A 19,267-nucleotide genomic window follows, 5' to 3' on the forward strand; every position below is an offset into this window, starting at 1 on the left:
AAGACCAGGCTTAAAACTTTCCTTTCTGATAAAGCTTATAGTTAGGGATGGCTCAGGTGACCCTGAAACATCCCATAGTTCTGCTGCTATAGGCCCAGACTGCTGGGGGAGCTCATCTGACACACCTTTCCTCACTTTACTCTCTTTTTCCCCTGTTCAATTTCTCAAATTATATTTTGTATATGTGGCATTATTGTGGTCATTAACTGGTGTTTCCCTGTTCCAACAGGTATCCTTTGAATGGTGTTACAGGGTTTTTCCCCTCTTTTCTGTCCTCTCAAACCCCAGCTGGTGGAGGCGGATGGCCACCCTTCCTGAGTCTGGTTCTGCCAGAGGTTTCTTCCTGTTCAAAGGGAGTTGTTCCTCTCCACAGTCGCCTCAGGCACGCTCAGGACGGGAGATTGGACTGAAGACAAGTTTCACTGCAATCTGTTGGTTTCCTTAGCTGGGAAACTGTTTTTGAATTGGCTCTATATGAATAATTTGGATTATTTTGTAAATAATTATGATTACAATGAATTGAATTCCAATTGGCTTGAATTGGACTTTATTATTTAAGTGCCTTGAGATGACATTTGTTGTATTTGGTGCTATATAAATAAAACTGAATTTAATTGAATGATCCGTTCAGCTGCAGTGAGGAAACACACCCAAAGATCCCTCAGATACCACAGCAGTGGAACACCTGACCGACTCTGTGAGCCCAGATAAGTCCATCATCCATCCTCTGAGCCCAGAATGAATGAGAAGAAAAAGAAAAGGAGGCTCCAAGATTTAGCTCCATAAAGAAACCTCAGAGGAGCCGAGTCCCTTCTTCCTCACGGCTGATGACCTCAGCAGTGTTGAAACTTCGGTCTGTTTGCTCCGTTATCTTTTGAAGGCTCTTTGTTCTTCGGCTCCACGAGGTCGTTAAAGCAGCCGACTGAATAAACAGTTCGCCGACTTTTGTGTGGAGGTCGGACAGCTGAGGAGCCGGGGTGAGACCCCACGGTGAGCTGCACATATTTATAGATCCGTGTGTGATCTGCTCCCAAACCCAAGGCTATTTTCATCTCAGCCCCGCACAGCAGAGAAGCAGAATCTGCTGCACGGGGGCGTCTCTGCGAGCCAGCCTGCAGGTTACTCTGCAGCACGTTTCACCATTTTAGTAACTTTTACTAACAGCGGGAAGATATCTGATGCTGGGAAATCCTGTTTTACTGAAGAAGCTGAGGAAACTAGACTGATCCCAACCAGAAGTACAGATTTACAGTCACATATGAGAAAGAATAAATCTTAATGTTTCAGGAATTTTCTACTGCTTTCCATAAAGATCTGCAAACAGAGAAAATCTGTCGGGTCTGACAGAGAAAAACATAAAACTAGAAATGCACTCAGAGAGTGCAGACTCCGCCAATGAAGCTTTGTTTTATAAGCGCATTTTTTTTATCCACCCATATATTGTAGTGAATGGTCTGAAACGATTAACGTCGTAATCCACCACGTCCGAGAGAAAGCGATGCGTCTGCTTAAACTTGTGCATAGATTCAGTTGGCTCGTGTTCCGATTGAAAAGGTTTACAAAGTTAAGATGCTATCTTTCAGATGCGACTTCTCAGAAACGGCAAAGACGGCTTTCACACTGCGACCCGCTACCTTAGCGGGTCCAAATCGCGGACCTCCTTGTCTCCCCAGTTGGCCATATTAAAAAATGTCTCCAACTTGATGTAGGCTAAAAAATAAATTCGCGAATTAGATTCTGATTAACTTCTCTCCTCAGGAAGTCTTTGGGTTGGTTGGAAATAAACCAAACTCAAAGAAAATGTATTTAATTGAAATGAGGACAGATTTGGAAGCAACTGATGATAAAAGCGTCAGATTTCATATTCCAGGACGTGAAAACAGAACTGATTCCGACGCCAGCGGCCGACTCAGATTCTGTGGTTCTGCTCAGTAAACCGTCAGAGGGAGAACCTGTTGGAGTACCGGGTTCCAGAGTATCTGCAGCTGACCTGCAGGGCGCAGCCGGGACTCTGATCAGGCAGAGCGTGGACAGCTGAGAGTCCTACAGAGGAACCCACAGAGGAACCCACAGAGGAACCCAGAGAGGAAACACAGAGGAACCTACAGAGGAACCAACAGAGGAACCTACAGAGGAACCTACGGGGGAACCTACAGAGGAACCAACAGAGGAACCTACAGAGGAACCTACGGAGGAACCTACAGAGGAACCTACAGAGGAACCTACGGAAGAACCCACAGAGGAACCACAGAGGAACCTACAGATGAACTACAGAGGAACCTACAGAGGAACCTACAGAGGAATCTACAGATGAACTACAGAGGAACGTACAGATGAACTACAGAGGAACCTACGGAGGAACTACAGAGGAACCTACAGATGAACTACAGAGGAACCTACAGATGAACTACAGAGGAACCTACGGAGGAACTACAGAGGAACCTACAGAGGAACTAAAGAGGAATCTACAGAAGAACCCAAAGAGGAACCTACAGAGGAACCCACAGAAGAACTACAGAGGAACCTACAGAGGAACTAAAGAGGAACCTACAGAGGAACCACAGAGGAACCTACAGAGGAACTACAGAGGAATCTACAGAGGAACCCACAGAGGAACTACAGAGGAACCCACAGAGGAATCTACAGAAGAACCTACAGAGGAATCTACAGAGGAACTACAGAGGAACCCACAGAGGAATCTACAGAGGAACTACAGAGGAACCCACAGAGGAATCTACAGAGGAACTACAGAGGAACCCACAGAGGAATCTACAGAGGAACTACAGAGGAATCTACAGAGGAACTACAGAGGAACCCACAGAGGAACCTACAGAGGAACTACAGAGGAACCTACAGAGGAACCTACAGAGGAACTACAGAGGAACCTACAGAGGAACCTACAGAGGAACCCACAGAGGAATCTACAGAGGAACTAAAGAGGAACCCACAGAGGAATCTACAGAGAAACTACAGAGGAACCCACAGAGGAATCTACAGAGGAACTACAGAGGAACCCACAGAGGAATCTACAGAGGAACTACAGAGGAACCCACAGAGGAATCTACAGAGGAACTACAGAGGAATCTACAGAGGAATCTACAGAGGAATCTACAGAGGAACCCACAGAGGAATCTACAGAGAAACTACAGAGGAACCTACAGAGGAATCTACAGATGAATCTACAGAGGAACCCACAGAGGAACCCACAGAGGAATCTACAGAGGAACTACAGAGGAACTACAGAGGAACTACAGAGGAACCCACAGAGGAATCTACAGAGGAACTACAGAGGAACCCACAGAGGATCCTACAGAGGAACCTACAGAGGAATCTACAGCGGAACTACAGAGGAACCCACATAGGAACCTACAGAGGAATCTACAGAGGAACCTACAGAGAAACCCACAGAGGAACCCAGAGAGGAATCTACAGAGGAACTACAGAGGAACCCACAGAGGAATCTACAGATGAATCTACAGAGGAACCCACAGAGGAATCTACAGAGGAACCTACAGAGGAACCCACAGAGGAACCCACAGAGGAATCTACAGAGGAACTACAGAGGAACCCACAGAGGAATCTACAGATGAATCTACAGAGGAACTACAGAAGAACCCACAGAGGAATCTACAGAGGAACTACAGAGGAACCCACAGAGGAACCTACAGAGGAATCTACAGCGGAACTACAGAGGAACCCACATAGGAACCTACAGAGGAATCTACAGAGGAACCTACAGAGGAACCCACAGAGGAACCCAGAGAGGAATCTACAGAGGAACTACAGAGGAACCCAAAGAGGAACTACAGAGGAACCCACAGAGGAATCTACAGAGGAACCCACAGAGGAATCTACAGAGGAACCTACAGAGGAACCCAATGAGGAACCCACAGAGGAATCTACAGAGGAACTACAGAAGAACCCACAGAGGAATCTACAGAGGAACCCACAGAGGAATCTACAGAGGAACCTAGAGAGGAACCCACAGAGGAACCCACAGAGGAATCTACAGAGGAACTACAGAAGAACCCACAGAGGAATCTACAGAGGAACTACAGAGGAACCCACAGAGGAACCTACAGAGGAACCTACAGAGGAATCTACAGCGGAACTACAGAGGAACCCACATAGGAACCCACAGAGGAATCTACAGATGAATCTACAGAGGAACCCACAGAGGAATCTACAGAGGAACCTACAGAGGAACCCACAGAGGAACCCACAGAGGAATCTACAGAGGAACCCACAGAGGAATCTACAGAGGAACCTAGAGAGGAATCTACAGAGGAACTACAGAGGAACCCACAGAGGAACTACAGAGGAACCCACAGAGGAATCTACAGAGGAACCCACAGAGGAATCTACAGATGAATCTACAGAGGAACCTACAGAGGAACCTACAGAGGAATCTACAGAGGAATCTACAGAGGAATCTAGAGAGGAACCTACAGAGGAACCCACAGAGGAATCTACAGAGGAACCTACAGAGGAACCCACAGAGGAACCCACAGAGGAACTACAGAGGAACCTACAGAGGAACTACAGAGGAACCTACAGAGGAACCTACAGAGGAACCCACAGAGGAACTACAGAGGAACCTACAGAGGAACTACAGAGGAACCCACAGAGGAATCTACAGAGGAACTACAGAGGAACCCACAGAAGAAACTACAGAGGAACTACAGAGGAACCTACAGAGGAACTACAGAGGAACCTACAGAGGAACCCACAGAGTAACCTACAGAGGAACTACAGAGGAACCCACAGAAGAAACTACAGAGGAACCTACAGAGGAACTACAGAGGAACCCACAGAAGAAACTACAGAGGAACCTACAGAAGAATCTACAGAGGAACCTACAGATGAACTACAGAGGAACCCACAGAGGAACCTACAGAGGAACCTACAGAAGAATCTACAGAGGAACCTACAAAGGAATCTACAGAGGAACTACAGAGGAACCCACAGAGGAATCTACAGAGGAACCCACAGAGGAACTACAGAGGAACCTACAGAGGAACCTACAGAGGAACTACAGAGGAACCCACAGAGGAACCTACAGAGGAACTACAGAGGAACCTACAGAGGAACTTACAGAGGAACTACAGAGGAACCCACAGAAGAAACTACAGAGGAACCTACAGAAGAATCTACAGAGGAACCTACAGAAAAATCTAAAGAGGAACCTACAGAGGAATCTACAGAGGAACTACAGAGGAACCCACAGAGGAATCTACAGAGGAACCTACAGAGGAACCTACAGAGGAACTACAGAGGAACTAAAGAGGAACCTACAGAGGAACCACAGAGGAACCTACAGAGGAACTACAGAGGAATCTACAGAGGAACCCACAGAGGAACCCACAGAGGAACTACAGAGGAACCCACAGAGGAATCTACAGAGGAACTACAGAGGAACTACAGAGGAACTACAGAGGAACCCACAGAGGAATCTACAGAGGAACTACAGAGGAACCCACAGAGGATCCTACAGAGGAACCCACAGAGGAATCTACAGAGGAACTACAGAGGAACCCACAGAGGAATCTACAGAGGAACTACAGAGGAATCTACAGAGGAACTACAGAGGAACCCACAGAGGAATCTACAGAGGAACTACAGAGGAACCCACAGAGGAATCTACAGAGGAACTACAGAGGAACCCACAGAGGAATCTACAGAGGAACTACAGAGGAATCTACAGAGGAACTACAGAGGAACCCACAGAGGAACCTACAGAGGAACTACAGAGGAACCTACAGAGGAACCCACAGAGGAATCTACAGAGAAACTACAGAGGAACCTACAGAGGAATCTACAGAGGAACCTACAGAGAAACCCACAGAGGAACCCAGAGAGGAATCTACAGAGGAACTACAGAGGAACCCAAAGAGGAACTACAGAGGAACCCACAGAGGAATCTACAGATGAATCTACAGAGGAACCCACAGAGGAATCTACAGAGGAACCTACAGAGGAACCCACAGAGGAATCTACAGAGGAACTACAGAGGAACCCAAAGAGGAACTACAGAGGAACCCACAGAGGAATCTACAGATGAATCTACAGAGGAACCCACAGAGGAATCTACAGAGGAACCTACAAAGGAACCCACAGAGGAACCCACAGAGGAATCTACAGAGGAACTACAGAGGAACCTACAGAGGAACTACAGAGGAACCTACAGAGGAACTACAGAGGAACCTACAGAGGAACTACAGAGGAACCCACAGAGGAACTACAGAGGAACCCACAGAGGAACCTACAGAGGAACCCACAGAAGAAACTACAGAGGAACCCACAGAAGAAACTACAGAGGAACTACAGAGGAACCTACAGAGGAACCCACAGAAGAAACTACAGAGGAACTACAGAGGAACCTACAGAGGATCCTACAGAGGAACCCACAGAGGAACCCACAGAGGAACTACAGAGGAACCCACAGAGGAACTACAGAGGAACCCACAGAGGAACCTACAGAGGAACCTACAGAGGAACTACAGAGGAACCTACAGAAGAAACTACAGAGGAACCTACAGAAGAAACTACAGAGGAACCCACAGAGGAACTACAGAGGAACCCACAGAGGAACTACAGAGGTACCCACAGTGGAACTACAGAGGAACCTACAGAAGAACTACAGAGGAACCTACAGAGGAACTACAGAGGAACCTACAGAGGAATCTACAGAGGAACCCACAGAGGAACTCCAGAGGAACTTACAGAGACAGAGGAACCTACAGAGGAACTACAGAGGAACTTACAGAGGAACTTACAGAGACAGAGGAACCTACAGACGAACTACAGAGACAGAGGAACCTACAGAGGAACTACAGGGGAACCTACAGAGGAATTACAGAGGAATATACAGAGGAACCTACAGAGACAGAGGAACCTACAGAGGAACTACAGGGGAACCTACAGAGGAACCCACAGAGGAACCTACAGAGGAACTACAGAGGAACCCACAGAGGAACTACAGAGGAACCACAGAGGAACTTACAGAGACAGGGGAACCTACAGAGGAACCGGTTCTGGAACAACCTGCAGTCAGAAGAACTTTCACCTTCCTAAGAAGTTTAACCAGCCAAAGAGGCGACAGAGTTCCCTCTGATGTTGGAGATGTTCCACCTTCATACGGTGATCAGTTAAGTGACCGAACTCAGAGCCACCTGGAAATTAAAAAGACCAAAATAAATTCTGTTCAGACCAGTTTCTGTAGCTGGTTCTGTGGTGACCAACAATGTTTCCTCCTCGCAGCAGACTGAAGCACAGAGGACTCACATGATCAGAAAATTCTACATTATTTATAAAAACCGCCGAAGAAAAGACAGATCTGACAGAATTTTAAATCCTCCTCCTGAAGGAGAGCCATTTGCATGTGAGCAGTGTACACACACCTATTTATAGCCCCAGGCTGGGTTCGAAACCGCATACTACATACTGCATACTGCATACTCATCGATCAGACAGTATGCAGAGCGTTTACCCACAATGCATTTCGCTCCTGCCTGAGCCGAAATCAGCCGGCCTGAAGCCGTTTTCTCTTAAAGTTCCCATGGCATGGTATAGTAGCGGCACTTTAAATGGGCTTTCGGAGGCTTCAGGATGTTATACCCCCAGGCGTTCTCAAAATTCACCCGGAAAACGCAGATTTGGCCTCTTAGAAGAAAGCCGCATTTCAGCGCTCTCTCCAGTGCCCTGTTTTCCTAATGAGAAGCAAGGAGGAGCGCGAGGGGTGTGTCATGGCTGAATGGGGGCGTGTCTGATCTCTGTTTTGGCTACGCGCATGTTAGCTGCCTGCTAGTAGGAAAAAAAAAAATAGAAATGGCAGGTGAGCAAACCATCGTACCGTTCGCCTTCGACCCGGAATCGGACCCTGAAGCCGAGGCGCACGCAGTTCAGCAACAAACTGCAGATCAGCAGCGCCTTCAGCAAAACGTCTCAAAATGGTGAGTTTGAAATGTTATGTCTGGAAACGTTTATGGTTAGGTCGGTCCGAACCACTGAGGTGCGCAGATACTAGCAGTCGCTTAGCCTACGGTAGCCTAATTAGAGCAGAAATTGTAGTCACTACATCAGGACTACCTAAAATATTATTTTTGCTTACAAAACGTATAATTCCCAACTTATTTTGCAATGTGGACACGTATTTGCAGTGCTAACATTAGTGAGTATGGCTGCTGGCATCTCCAGTCTCTACACCAAGTAACTTTCTCAATGTCGCCTTGCATTGTACAACAGTAACACTGCCAAATTATTTCCTATAGTACACATTGCCAACATGTTATGAAAAACAACTGTAATAAACGCCGGTGGGTAATTTCATGAAAATTGCAATTGCAATTACCCCCACAAACACTGTCCTGTTTGGCAAATGATTCTCCACCCAGTGTTGACATAAGGGGAGCGATTTATAACCAAGTTTTCTAGAGAAAAAGGTTTACATGCTATAATATACAAAAAAAACATACCTCATCATATCCTGACCAGGTGCTGGATCCAAAGTGTAACTACACGAAGTGAAACTTATGCCACATATTTCTGTGTACACCTTTTTAGTAGCCTGTCTTCACTGGGAACAGCCAGCTGTGCGTTGCCCATGTAGTTATACAGTAGCCTATGGCATGCAAAAAACATGATAGTATTCTGACCAGCATGTAATTATTCTCCATGCTCACCTGTTAACTCATTTACTTGCCACTAAAGATGTTTCATTGTTATATTTGCCGGCATTACCTGAAAACAGAATATCATTACACTGCCTTTTTTTTTTAAAATAATAGGTGTCAATGTGGAATTAGCGAGATAATGCCCACAGAAAGGGAGAATAGATGCTGCATGGAGATCCCTCAGGTAACACTGTAAACATTTGGATCTACCTGTTCCTGAAATGACACTTACCATGTCTAGTTCTAATCTTTATTAGGTCACAGCACTACTAGGAGAAGTGGCGGCAGAGCCAGCATGCATGCTGGATCATCCAGGGTTTGAGCCGGTCTGTCTCAATGTTTATTCGCTACAAACCGCTGGGCGAGTCTACAGGCACCATTTTGGCAGTTTACGCCTGAGAAGAACGCATCGGTAAGCGTTGTAAAATAATCACTCATAGCCACATACATAGAGTTTACAGTATACCCACCCAATAGAGCCTGATAATTCAACTATGCAGACAGTATGAAGAGTGTTTGTAGATTTATTTACAAGACATTATTAAAACACAATCAAGAATAATCCATAGGAATATGTAAATATGTACAACATAGCAATAACAGAAGAACAACAACATTCTCTGCAAGTGTCATTTTTTCTATCTGTTCTTCCAGGCGCTTCAGGTATTTGGCCTACAGGCAGTTCGTGGCGCGGTGCTGGGGCTTTTTGGGTCGCCGGATCAGAGTGGTCATTCCTGCCTGTGTGGTCCTGCGTATCCGTGCCGAGTACCCCGATGATGAAGGGCACTGCACCGGGTTTAGACTGCCTCGCGTGTGAAAAATGAGGTCCATCAGGACATCCACATTCCCTTTTCACACAGAACATTCATACACACTGTACACGCACAACATTTGTATATTTCAGTTAGTCATTTTACATCTATTTGTATTTGTTCTATATATTTATGTTTGTTTAGATTTCTATTTCTCACATTTTTTGTATTCCTATTTGTTGGAATTAACCTCAGTAAATTTGATAAAGGCAAAAGTAGTTGGACTTGAATTCTTGAACTTTTGAGGTCTTACCAAAGGTTGGCTTAGTCTTTTGACGTTTGACTGTGCACTCTCCCTTCTTGGATTTGGGAAAGGAGATTTTGAAGAGAGGTACACCGTCTGCTGTCTGGGCCTGTGGTCGGTTCGCATTTTCATTAAAGTGGATCGCTGCCAAGTACAGTCTGAAAGTACAAGAAACAATGTGTAAACGGTGTTTCTCACAGAATTTTCATTTGTCATGGTGGTGGGGTTAGCTGGTAGAGACACATGCATCATCATGGGAGAGCATATGAAAAGCTCTTTTCCAAAATGCTATAAAAGCTGTTCTCATTACTTTTTTAAAATCTGATTTCAAGCATCAGGAAAAGTGATATTAGCTGAGATTTACATAACATGTTGAGACATTTAAATGCTGCTTTTAATGGTAGTAACAAATAAAACAACATTTTTGAAAAAAGGTATAAAACATTTTGGAAAAAGCTTTTCATATATTGTGAAGTTTCATAGGAACTATGATCTGAAAACCCCCTAAAAGTATACATTTTTTGGTAAATCAAATATAAATTACATTCACAAGACAATATTTTCAGGGGACCTGGTCTAGGTGTTTCGTGCCTTATAGTGCTGGAGAAACCCGGCTCAATTATGACATTTCAGACAAAAACTTTCAACAACTACAAGGTAAAACATCTCACCTGCATTCCAATATAGAGAAAGACAACATTCTTCGGTGTGGCTGCAGTCCTATTGACAATGGGCTCAGTCTGGCAGGCAGCATCCCTGGTCCGGGATGTCTGGACGTGAGAACTTGATGTGCTGGCCAGTGAAGAGTGAACCTGATGCAGACAGAGAGCACACATCTCATGGTTCGAAAGCCGAGCATTACACTCGTGATAAACTGACGAGTCACGACAGATTTGAAGTCAAAACTGTGTTCGAATTGACAGATACATAATGGTGTACGTTCGAGGGTAGTCAGCAAACGTTTGCTAAACATCCTTCACCTAGCCACAACACCCGATCGCGTATCCCACACGAAAGACGCAGAAACGACTCGACGTAAAAAAAATAAATAAATAAATAAAAGGTCACCAAACCGTAACAAAGGCTTACAAAATATAAAGTCACAAATCTAAAGAAAGGCTTACAAAATATGAATTGTTATCGTCGGGCGTCATTTTCCGTGTAACAGACGTATCTAGCCGCAGAACATAACTAGACTTGCTTACCTAAGTATTCATGCTGTATGTAGTCCCCTACACGTAAGATACTTGGTCAAAAGACAAATGTCTTGTTTTACAACCAATTTTCCAAATCTAACCAGTTTAACAGAGTATTGGTTTTGTAGCGCAGTGTAGGTTTCATGGATAAATACCTCCACAGCTAATATTGGCTAGTTAGCTGTCACCCATAAAGTGCTAGCGGCTAGCAAATAATTATGACTTACTTGATCGGTGTGGGTAGCTGATGGACCGGCAAGGCTTGGCACTGATCCAGGCTTCAACTTCAGGTGTAGGGCAAAACCTGCCCTGTACTGTCCCAAGTTGTGAAAGCATTCCTCTGAAATGTGTCGCGCAAACACTGACGCTCTTTGGAACATGCATGGGCACCCGTCCCTCATAAATGAAATTAAGCCATTCCGTTTTCAAAGGGACAGGGGATGGAAGCGGAAACAGACTCTTCTCTTCATCTTCACATCCTGGCACAGTACATTTCGCATGGTAACGTCGTTTGGAAGCCATTGCTGTATCTTCTGTGACTGTCTTCAGTCGTGGCGAGTCTTCTTCTTTGGCGAGTCTCGGTCTACTCCACATGAGTTGGGCGGGTAAGGTAATGCAGGTGTGGGTGGAGACAGAGGGCGTGGCGGAGAGAGGGGGTGGGAAATTTTGATGAGGTCTATCCTGGCATGACGTCATACCAGGAGCCTTGAGTCAACGAGACACTTGGAGGCGCTCTATTCAAAACACGGAGGAAATGCTGTACTGCTCAGTGAATACATTTCGCAATTTCTACTCACTGGGGTGACTTAAGGAGGCTAGAGGAACTCATTTTAAGGCTAAAAAACTCTGTAAACTTTAGCAACATTTGAAACATTTTCAGGTGAGAAAGTAGTCGTTTAGATCCCCAGCGTGTTGAAAATCTGACAAAATACCGGCTGTTCCCACGAATTCGGCGCTACTAAAGCTAGCCGCAGTGAGCAACGCACTTCCGGTTATTTTCACAAAATAAAATACCCGTTGCCTTTTATCATAGGGAAAGCCATTACGATACAATTGGTGCTTTTGTTTTGAAAACAGGAAGTGAACCTACCCTCGTTGTAGCTAGCTTGAAACTGCCGTTTTGACAGGAAATGACGATCGGCGACGTCACGTTACGTTGCATCTTGGGTAGTTTGAGTATGAGTAGTAACCTCATGATGCATACCCAACATTTAGGAGACTCTAGTATGCATCCGGGAACTTCTGCTTACTCAAACTCGCATACTAACTCAAAAAGTTAGTATGAGTAGTATGAAAAGTATGCGGTTTGGAACACAGCCAAAGAGACGGCTAAACGAGGCGAAACAAAAAGAGAAATTCACAAGCTCAGCCTCCTCTTACAGAAACCGGCTTCAGCCACGGTTTCCATGACAACCCGGTTCCTCTCACACGTGGAACAACCCGAGAAACAGAAAGTGTTCTGAGTTCTTCTTGTTTAATAAAATGAAATCAGAATCTAAAACTTGGAAAGACTTTTTCAGACTTTGAAAGGATCAGCGGCGCCGCTCTGCCTGCAGGAAGGACGGAAAACAGCTTGTTCAATATTTCATTTAGTCCAAACATCAGTGACATCATGATGACTTCACCTCAGTTCCTCCTGCAGGTGGAACCTGACTGGACCGGTCCGACCCAAACCCTTCAGAACCAACAGGTTCTGGAAACCTGCTTTCCCATCCTCCTGCTCCTGATCTCCACGTTTGGTTTCTGCCGCTGACCCCGAGGTTAAAAATAACCTGCAGCTTCATGGCGCCGCGTCGACGGGTTCAGGCTCAGGTTTGTGGACCGAGCCGCATCGCTGACGGTCCTCGCTCGCACAAAAGAGCAGAGCGTGTGGGCGCTGCGAGGCGTTCAGGACAGGCGCCTATTTTTAGCTACGAGGAGAGAAATAATTCAGCAGGATCGGGGAGCAGCTCGCTGACAGAGGAGACGAGCCTCCTGCTGCTCCACCCCAGGTTGGACCTGATCAGTGGCCGAGGTTCTGTCCTCAGCTCCCTCGGATCTGGACATCAGATTTACCCCAAACATTCCGACTCCCTTTCAGGACTTTGAGTTTTATAGAAAGTGTTGTTGACATCAAGGCTGTGTTCGAAACTACATACTGCATACTACATACCGCATACTCATTGATCAGACAGTATGCAGAGCGTTTACCCACAATGCATTTCGCTCCTGCCCGAGCCGAAATCTTCATGAGTTCTGAAACCTGAAGCTGATTTCGCTTAAGCTCTAAACTCTGTAAACTTTAGCAACATTTGAAACATTTTCAGGTGAGAAAGTAGTCGTTTAGATCCCCAACGTGTTGAAAACCTGACAAAATACCGGCTATTTACAATTTTCTTCTCACGAATTCGGCGCTACTAAAGCTAGCCGCAGTGAGCAACGCACTTCCGGTTATTTTCACAAAATAAAATACCCGTTGCCTTTTATCATAGGGAAAGCCATTACCATACAATTGGTGCTTTTGTTTTGAAAACAGGAAGTGAACCTACCCTCGTTGTAGCTAGCTTGAAACTGCCGTTTTGACAGGAAATGACGATCGGCGACGTCACGTTACGTTGCATCTTGGGTAGTTTGAGTATGAGTAGTAACCTCATGATGCATACCCAACATTTCGGAGAATCTAGTATGCATCCGGGAACTTCTCGCTCACTCAAACTTGCATACCAACTCAAACAGTTAGTGGGAGAAGTATGAGTTAGGGCTGAACGATCTATCGTTTTCGACCGAAAATCGCGATCTCAGACAACACGATTTTGCGATCGTCAAAGCTGCGTTTTTTTAAATAATTATAATATAATAATTTTTTTTTTTATTCCGAGTCTAAAGTCGGAAAATTCGAACTGATACAACTTTCAGGTCCCTCCCCCAACCTCTAACAAGCTCCGAATCGCCCCCCAAACCCCTCCCCCTCTGTGGACGAGGTTGTGCACGTGAGTTCACACCAGTGTGAGTGCACACAAGCTGGGGCAGACTCACGCGTGTGCACAAGCTGTGATTGACAGGTAGCGATTCCTCCACCCTAACTTGATTGGTTAAAAACAGCCGGGAGCGCTCGGTTTTTGCAGGCATGATTACAGGCTTCAGAGGGAGCTACAGAATTCGTTATTTTTCCTAAACAGCGTATTTAATATTCTACTTCCAGAATCCCATGACAGTTCAAGCTAATTTGACTAAAAAAAAGTTTTTTAGTCATATTAGCTTTTTATGCCTTTAATGTTAGGACAGTTTGAGAGAGACAGGAAGCAGGGGGCATAGAGAGGGGAAAGACACGCAGCACAGGGCCACCTGGTGCGGGAGTCGAACCGGGGCCAGCCGCATTGAATTAATTTACACTGAAACTTGATTTAAAGAAAATAAATCGTGGTTGAAATCGAAATCGCAATCTCTGCCAGAAAAATCGCAATTTCAATTTTTTCTTAAAATCGCTCAGCCCTAGTATGAGTAGTAGGAGAAGTAGGAGTAGTAGGAGAAGTATGCGATTTTTCTCCAGTTTCTGTTCACTTCGGATCAGATCGGGTGGTAATCAGGCCCGGGAAATCCTTCCCATCAACCCGTTCCACTTTGTGGTTCAGGACAGCTTCTCTATAACTCCCTCTGGGCTTCTGTAGTTCAGACAAGGTAGTCCGGCTAGTTGGCTGGGGCCACAAAAATAAAGCGTTTTGCTTCTCAAAACAATATGCGTTCAAAAGAGTAATACATTTGCATCACAAAATCGTTCTCCAGGAAAAAGTCAGACCTCACAATCGCTTGGCCCTATTTTCTCTCCCTTCGTATCACTGCGTGCTGTGTAGGCCGTGCAGACCGAAGTGCAGACCGAGCAGCAAACAACGTAACAGGCGCGGCTGTCGGCAGGCGGCAGCAGGCAGTTTAAAGCCCATAAAAACCTGCTGAAAGCCCCGACAGACAGGTGAGGTGAGGACACAGAAAGTCACTTTAAAAACTCTTTAAAATTCAGCACAAACTGGCCCTGAAGCTCCATGTCTGCAGTGAAATATAAACTAAGTTATGTTGACCCGGGCGGAACCAGAACCAGAACCAGCGGCTCGGATCTGGGCCGTTCCCCCGCCGCCACTCACCTGTGTGAGGCTCAGCATGGAGGCTGTCAGAGGGTCCGCCGCCCCGGGCTCCTTCTTCTTCTTTCTGCTCCGGGTCGGATAAAGTCCAGTCCGCGGCCTCAGAGCACTGAGGGCGCGCAGCACGCAGCCGGGGAGCCGCTGTTTGTGCGGTAACTGGGTCGGAGCCGAACACCGAAAGGAAAACGCCCAAAGTAGCGGACTGAATCCGAAGAGAGTTCAATGTGGACTGGGGAGGAGGGCGGAGAAAAGTGCCTGTCAAGCTCCAGGTGAGAAGGAGAGATAGACCGGATGCTCTCAATACGAACTTCATAATAAGAGTCTGCAGAAAATCACTTCAAATCCCAAGATGATGATGATGTTGGCCTTCATCCTCAGACTCCCAGTTCCTCTCAGACCTGTGAAGACACCTGAGGCAGAATCCAAAGGCTTTTCCAACCCCTCAAACTAAATATCCAGAAGCATCTCAAAGCTGGCAAACCCAAAATCCCCTTTTACCTGAGTTAAGTGTGTGTGTGGAGGTGGGGAAACACAACTTCCTGAACACCTTTGACCTCCTGGAGAACAAAGCAAAGAATAAGTTGTTGTCTGGAAATATTTAGAAAATGGGAGGAAGGTTCTGACTAGGGCTGGGCAACGATTAAAATGTTTAATCTAATTAATCACATGATTTCCCTGATTAATCACGATTGATCGCATTTGTACACAGAATCCAAAAATGAATCCAAAAGTAGCGTATAGCTTTTAGCATTTAGCTTTATTTTAAATGTGCTGCCATATGAATGAAAGTGCCATAACATTTGTTGTGCAAACACACTTTTAACATCAGCATCTTTCTGTAGTTTTTATGTAGAAGCCTCGCTCCACTGTCTGTTTCCTTGAATGACTTGCTGCTATCAGTTGTGTGTTTTGCCTTTAAGTGATATTTTAGACTGGAACTACTACGCTGAGAAGACAATTCAACTTGGCAGAGTTTACAGATGACTTTGGTTCTGTCGACTCCGCCGTCTGGAAGAACTTTAAAATGAAAATGGCCGAGTAAAAGTTCCGTACCCTTCTCCATGTTTGGTGGATCCGCCGATTACTTTCTTTTCCTGTTCCACAGCAGACAGCAGCAGACTTTTACAAAATAAAAGCCTGTGAGCAACAGACTTTTAAAATAATAAAATAAATAAATAAATAAAATAAAAATAAAAATAAAAATAATAATGCATTAAAACTGTGGAACAGATCAAGAGTTGAGATAAAACGAATATCAAACATTTTTCACTTTAAAAAGAAATCTAAAGAAATGCTTCTTCGGTGCTGAATACTTCACACCCGACAGATTCCGAGGGCGGCTTCGATATATTTGTTCGGTTTTATTTCCAGAACAGAAACCGAGCGCCTGTGTGAGCACATCACCTGAGTGGCAGCAGGAAATCACAGCCGCACAGAGGTGGATCAGGTGGTGGGAAATGTGCACGGAGAGATTATTAGATGATGAAATTAAAAAGAACAAACACAATAAAATTCAAATGAACATAATATAGTTGAGAGTAAACAGAGTCTCACATCTATAAAACACAGCAGCTCAGACTGACTGGACCTCCCAGACAGAATCAGAAACACTTCTTTGCATGTGCTGCATGTGATCATCCAAAACCAGATAAATAAATTATAAAGACACTAACTGATCAAATTTAAACTAACCGTAAAGAACTAGATCAGAAAGACTTTTATTTTCAGGACAAACCAGAAACGCAGACTCTTATTGTGGAGAAATGATTATAACTTGAACCCTGAGCTGTGTGTCGCGCGGAATGAGTGTGTGTTTCCATGTGTTCGTGCATGCGTGTGTTTTCAAATGCATGCATGCTGTTTACATGCTCCTCTCGGTCCTCCCCGCGGTCCTCTGCCAGGCAACAGAGGCTCAGAGAGCCGGGGAGGAGCGCAGGCGACCGGGAGGCGGGAGGAAGGTTGCACTGCTGCGGGTCTGCAGGGAGCCGGAAGAAAACTGCTAAGGTAAAGAGTCAGAACTCAGCGAGGAACAGTCAGAACTCATGATGAAGAGTCAGAGCTCATGAAGAAGAGTCAGAACTCATGAAGAAGAGTCAGAACTCATGAAGAAGAGTCAGAACTCATGATGAAGAGTCAGAACTCATGATGAAGAGTCAGAACTCATGATGAAGAGTCAGAGCTCAGCGAGGAACAGTCAGAACTCATGAAGAAGAGTCAGAACTCATGAAGAAGAGTCAGAACTCATGAAGAAGAGTCAGAACTCATGATGAAGAGTCAGAGCTCATGATGAAGAGTCAGAACTCATGAAGAAGAGTCAGAGCTCATGATGAAGAGTCAGAGCTCATGAAGAAGAGTCAGAACTCATGATGAAGAGTCAGAACTCATGAAGAAGAGTCAGAACTCATGAAGAAGAGTCAGAACTCATGATGAAGAGTCAGAGCTCAGCGAGGAACAGTCAGAACTCATGAAGAAGAGTCAGAACTCATGATGAAGATTCAGAGCTCGGCGAGGAACAGTCAGAACTCATGAAGAAGAGTCAGAGCTCAGCGAGGAACAGTCAGAACTCATGAAGAAGAGTCAGAACTCATGAAGAAGAGTCAGAACTCATGAAGAAGAGTCAGAACTCATGAAGAAGAGTCAGAACTCATGATGAAGAGTCAGAACTCATGAAGAAGAGTCAGAACTCATGAAGAAGAGTCAGAACTCATGATGAAGAGTCAGAACTCATGAAGAAGAGTCAGAACTCATGATGAAGAGTCAGAACTCATGAAGAAGAGTCAGAACTCATGAAGAAGAGTCAGAACTCATGATGAAGAGTCAGAGCTCATGATGAAGAGTCAGAACTCATGAAGAAGAGTCAGAGCTCATGATGAAGAGTCAGAGCTCATGAAGAAGAGTCAGAACTCATGATGAAGAGTCAGAACTCATGAAGAAGAGTCAGAACTCATGATGAAGAGTCAGAGCTCAGCGAGGAACAGTCAGAACTCATGATGAAGAGTCAGAACTCATGAAGAAGAGTCAGAACTCATGATGAAGAGTCAGAGCTCAGCGAGGAACAGTCAGAACTCATGAAGAAGAGTCAGAACTCATGAAGAAGAGTCAGAACTCATGAAGAAGAGTCAGAACTCATGATGAAGAGTCAGAACTCATGATGAAGAGTCAGAGCTCAGCGAGGAAGAGTCAAAACTCATGATGAAGAGTCAAAACTCATGATGAAGTCAGAACTCATGATGAAGAGTCAGAACTCAGCGAGGAACAGTCAGAACTCATGATGAAGAGTCAAAACTCATGATGAAGTCAGAACTCATGCTGAAGAGTCAGAACTCAGCGAGGAACAGTCAGAACTCATGAAGAAGAGTCAGAACTCATGAAGAAGAGTCAGAACTCATGATGAAGAGTCAGAGCTCATGATGAAGAGTCAGAACTCATGATGAAGTCAGAACTCATGATGAAGTTAGAACTCATGAAGAAGAGTCAGAACTCAGCGAGGAACAGTCCGAACTCATGAAGAAGAGTCAGAACTCATGAAGAAGAGTCAGAACTCATGATGAAGAGTCAGAGCTCATGATGAAGAGTCAAAACTCAGCGAGGAACAGTCAGAACTCATGAAGAAGAGTCAGAACTCATGAAGAAGAGTCAGAACTCATGATGAAGAGTCAGAGCTCATGATGAAGAGTCAGAACTCAGCGAGGAAGAGTCAAAACTCATGATGAAGAGTCAAAACTCATGATGAAGTCAGAACTCATGATGAAGAGTCAGAACTCATGATGAAGAGTCAGAACTCATGATGAAGTCAGAACTCATGATGAAGTTAGAACTCATGATGAAGAGTCAGAACTCATGAAGAAGAGTCAGAACTCATGAAGAAGAGTCAGAACTCATGAAGAAGAGTCAGAACTCATGAAGAAGAGTCAGAACTCATGATGAAGAGTCAGAGCTCATGATGAAGAGTCAGAACTCATGATGAAGTCAGAACTCATGATGAAGAGTCAGAACTCATGAAGAAGAGTCTGAGCTCATGATGAAGAGTCAGAACTCATGAAGAAGAGTCAGAGCTCATGATGAAGAGTCAGAGCTCATGAAGAAGAGTCAGAACTCATGATGAAGAGTCAGAACTCATGAAGAAGAGTCAGAACTCATGATGAAGAGTCAGAGCTCAGCGAGGAACAGTCAGAACTCATGAAGAAGAGTCAGAACTCATGAAGAAGAGTCAGAACTCATGATGAAGAGT

At 45.0% G+C, this 19,267-nt stretch overlaps 1 protein-coding gene across 1 annotated transcript in view; it reads right to left on the reverse strand.

Annotated features, from left to right (window-relative positions):
- LOC142384908 (carbohydrate sulfotransferase 8-like) overlaps positions 1-15,349 on the reverse strand; it is a 30,806-nt gene extending 15,457 nt beyond the window's left edge. The window contains exon 1 of the mRNA XM_075471214.1: positions 15,040-15,349. Coding sequence (XP_075327329.1) covers positions 15,040-15,349 — 310 coding nt within the window. The remainder of the gene's footprint in view (positions 1-15,039) is intronic.
- Between the last annotated feature and the right edge of the window lie 3,918 nt (positions 15,350-19,267).

This window comes from Odontesthes bonariensis, chromosome 7 (assembly GCF_027942865.1).
Source record: "Odontesthes bonariensis isolate fOdoBon6 chromosome 7, fOdoBon6.hap1, whole genome shotgun sequence".
Lineage (NCBI taxonomy): Eukaryota > Metazoa > Chordata > Actinopteri > Atheriniformes > Atherinopsidae > Odontesthes > Odontesthes bonariensis.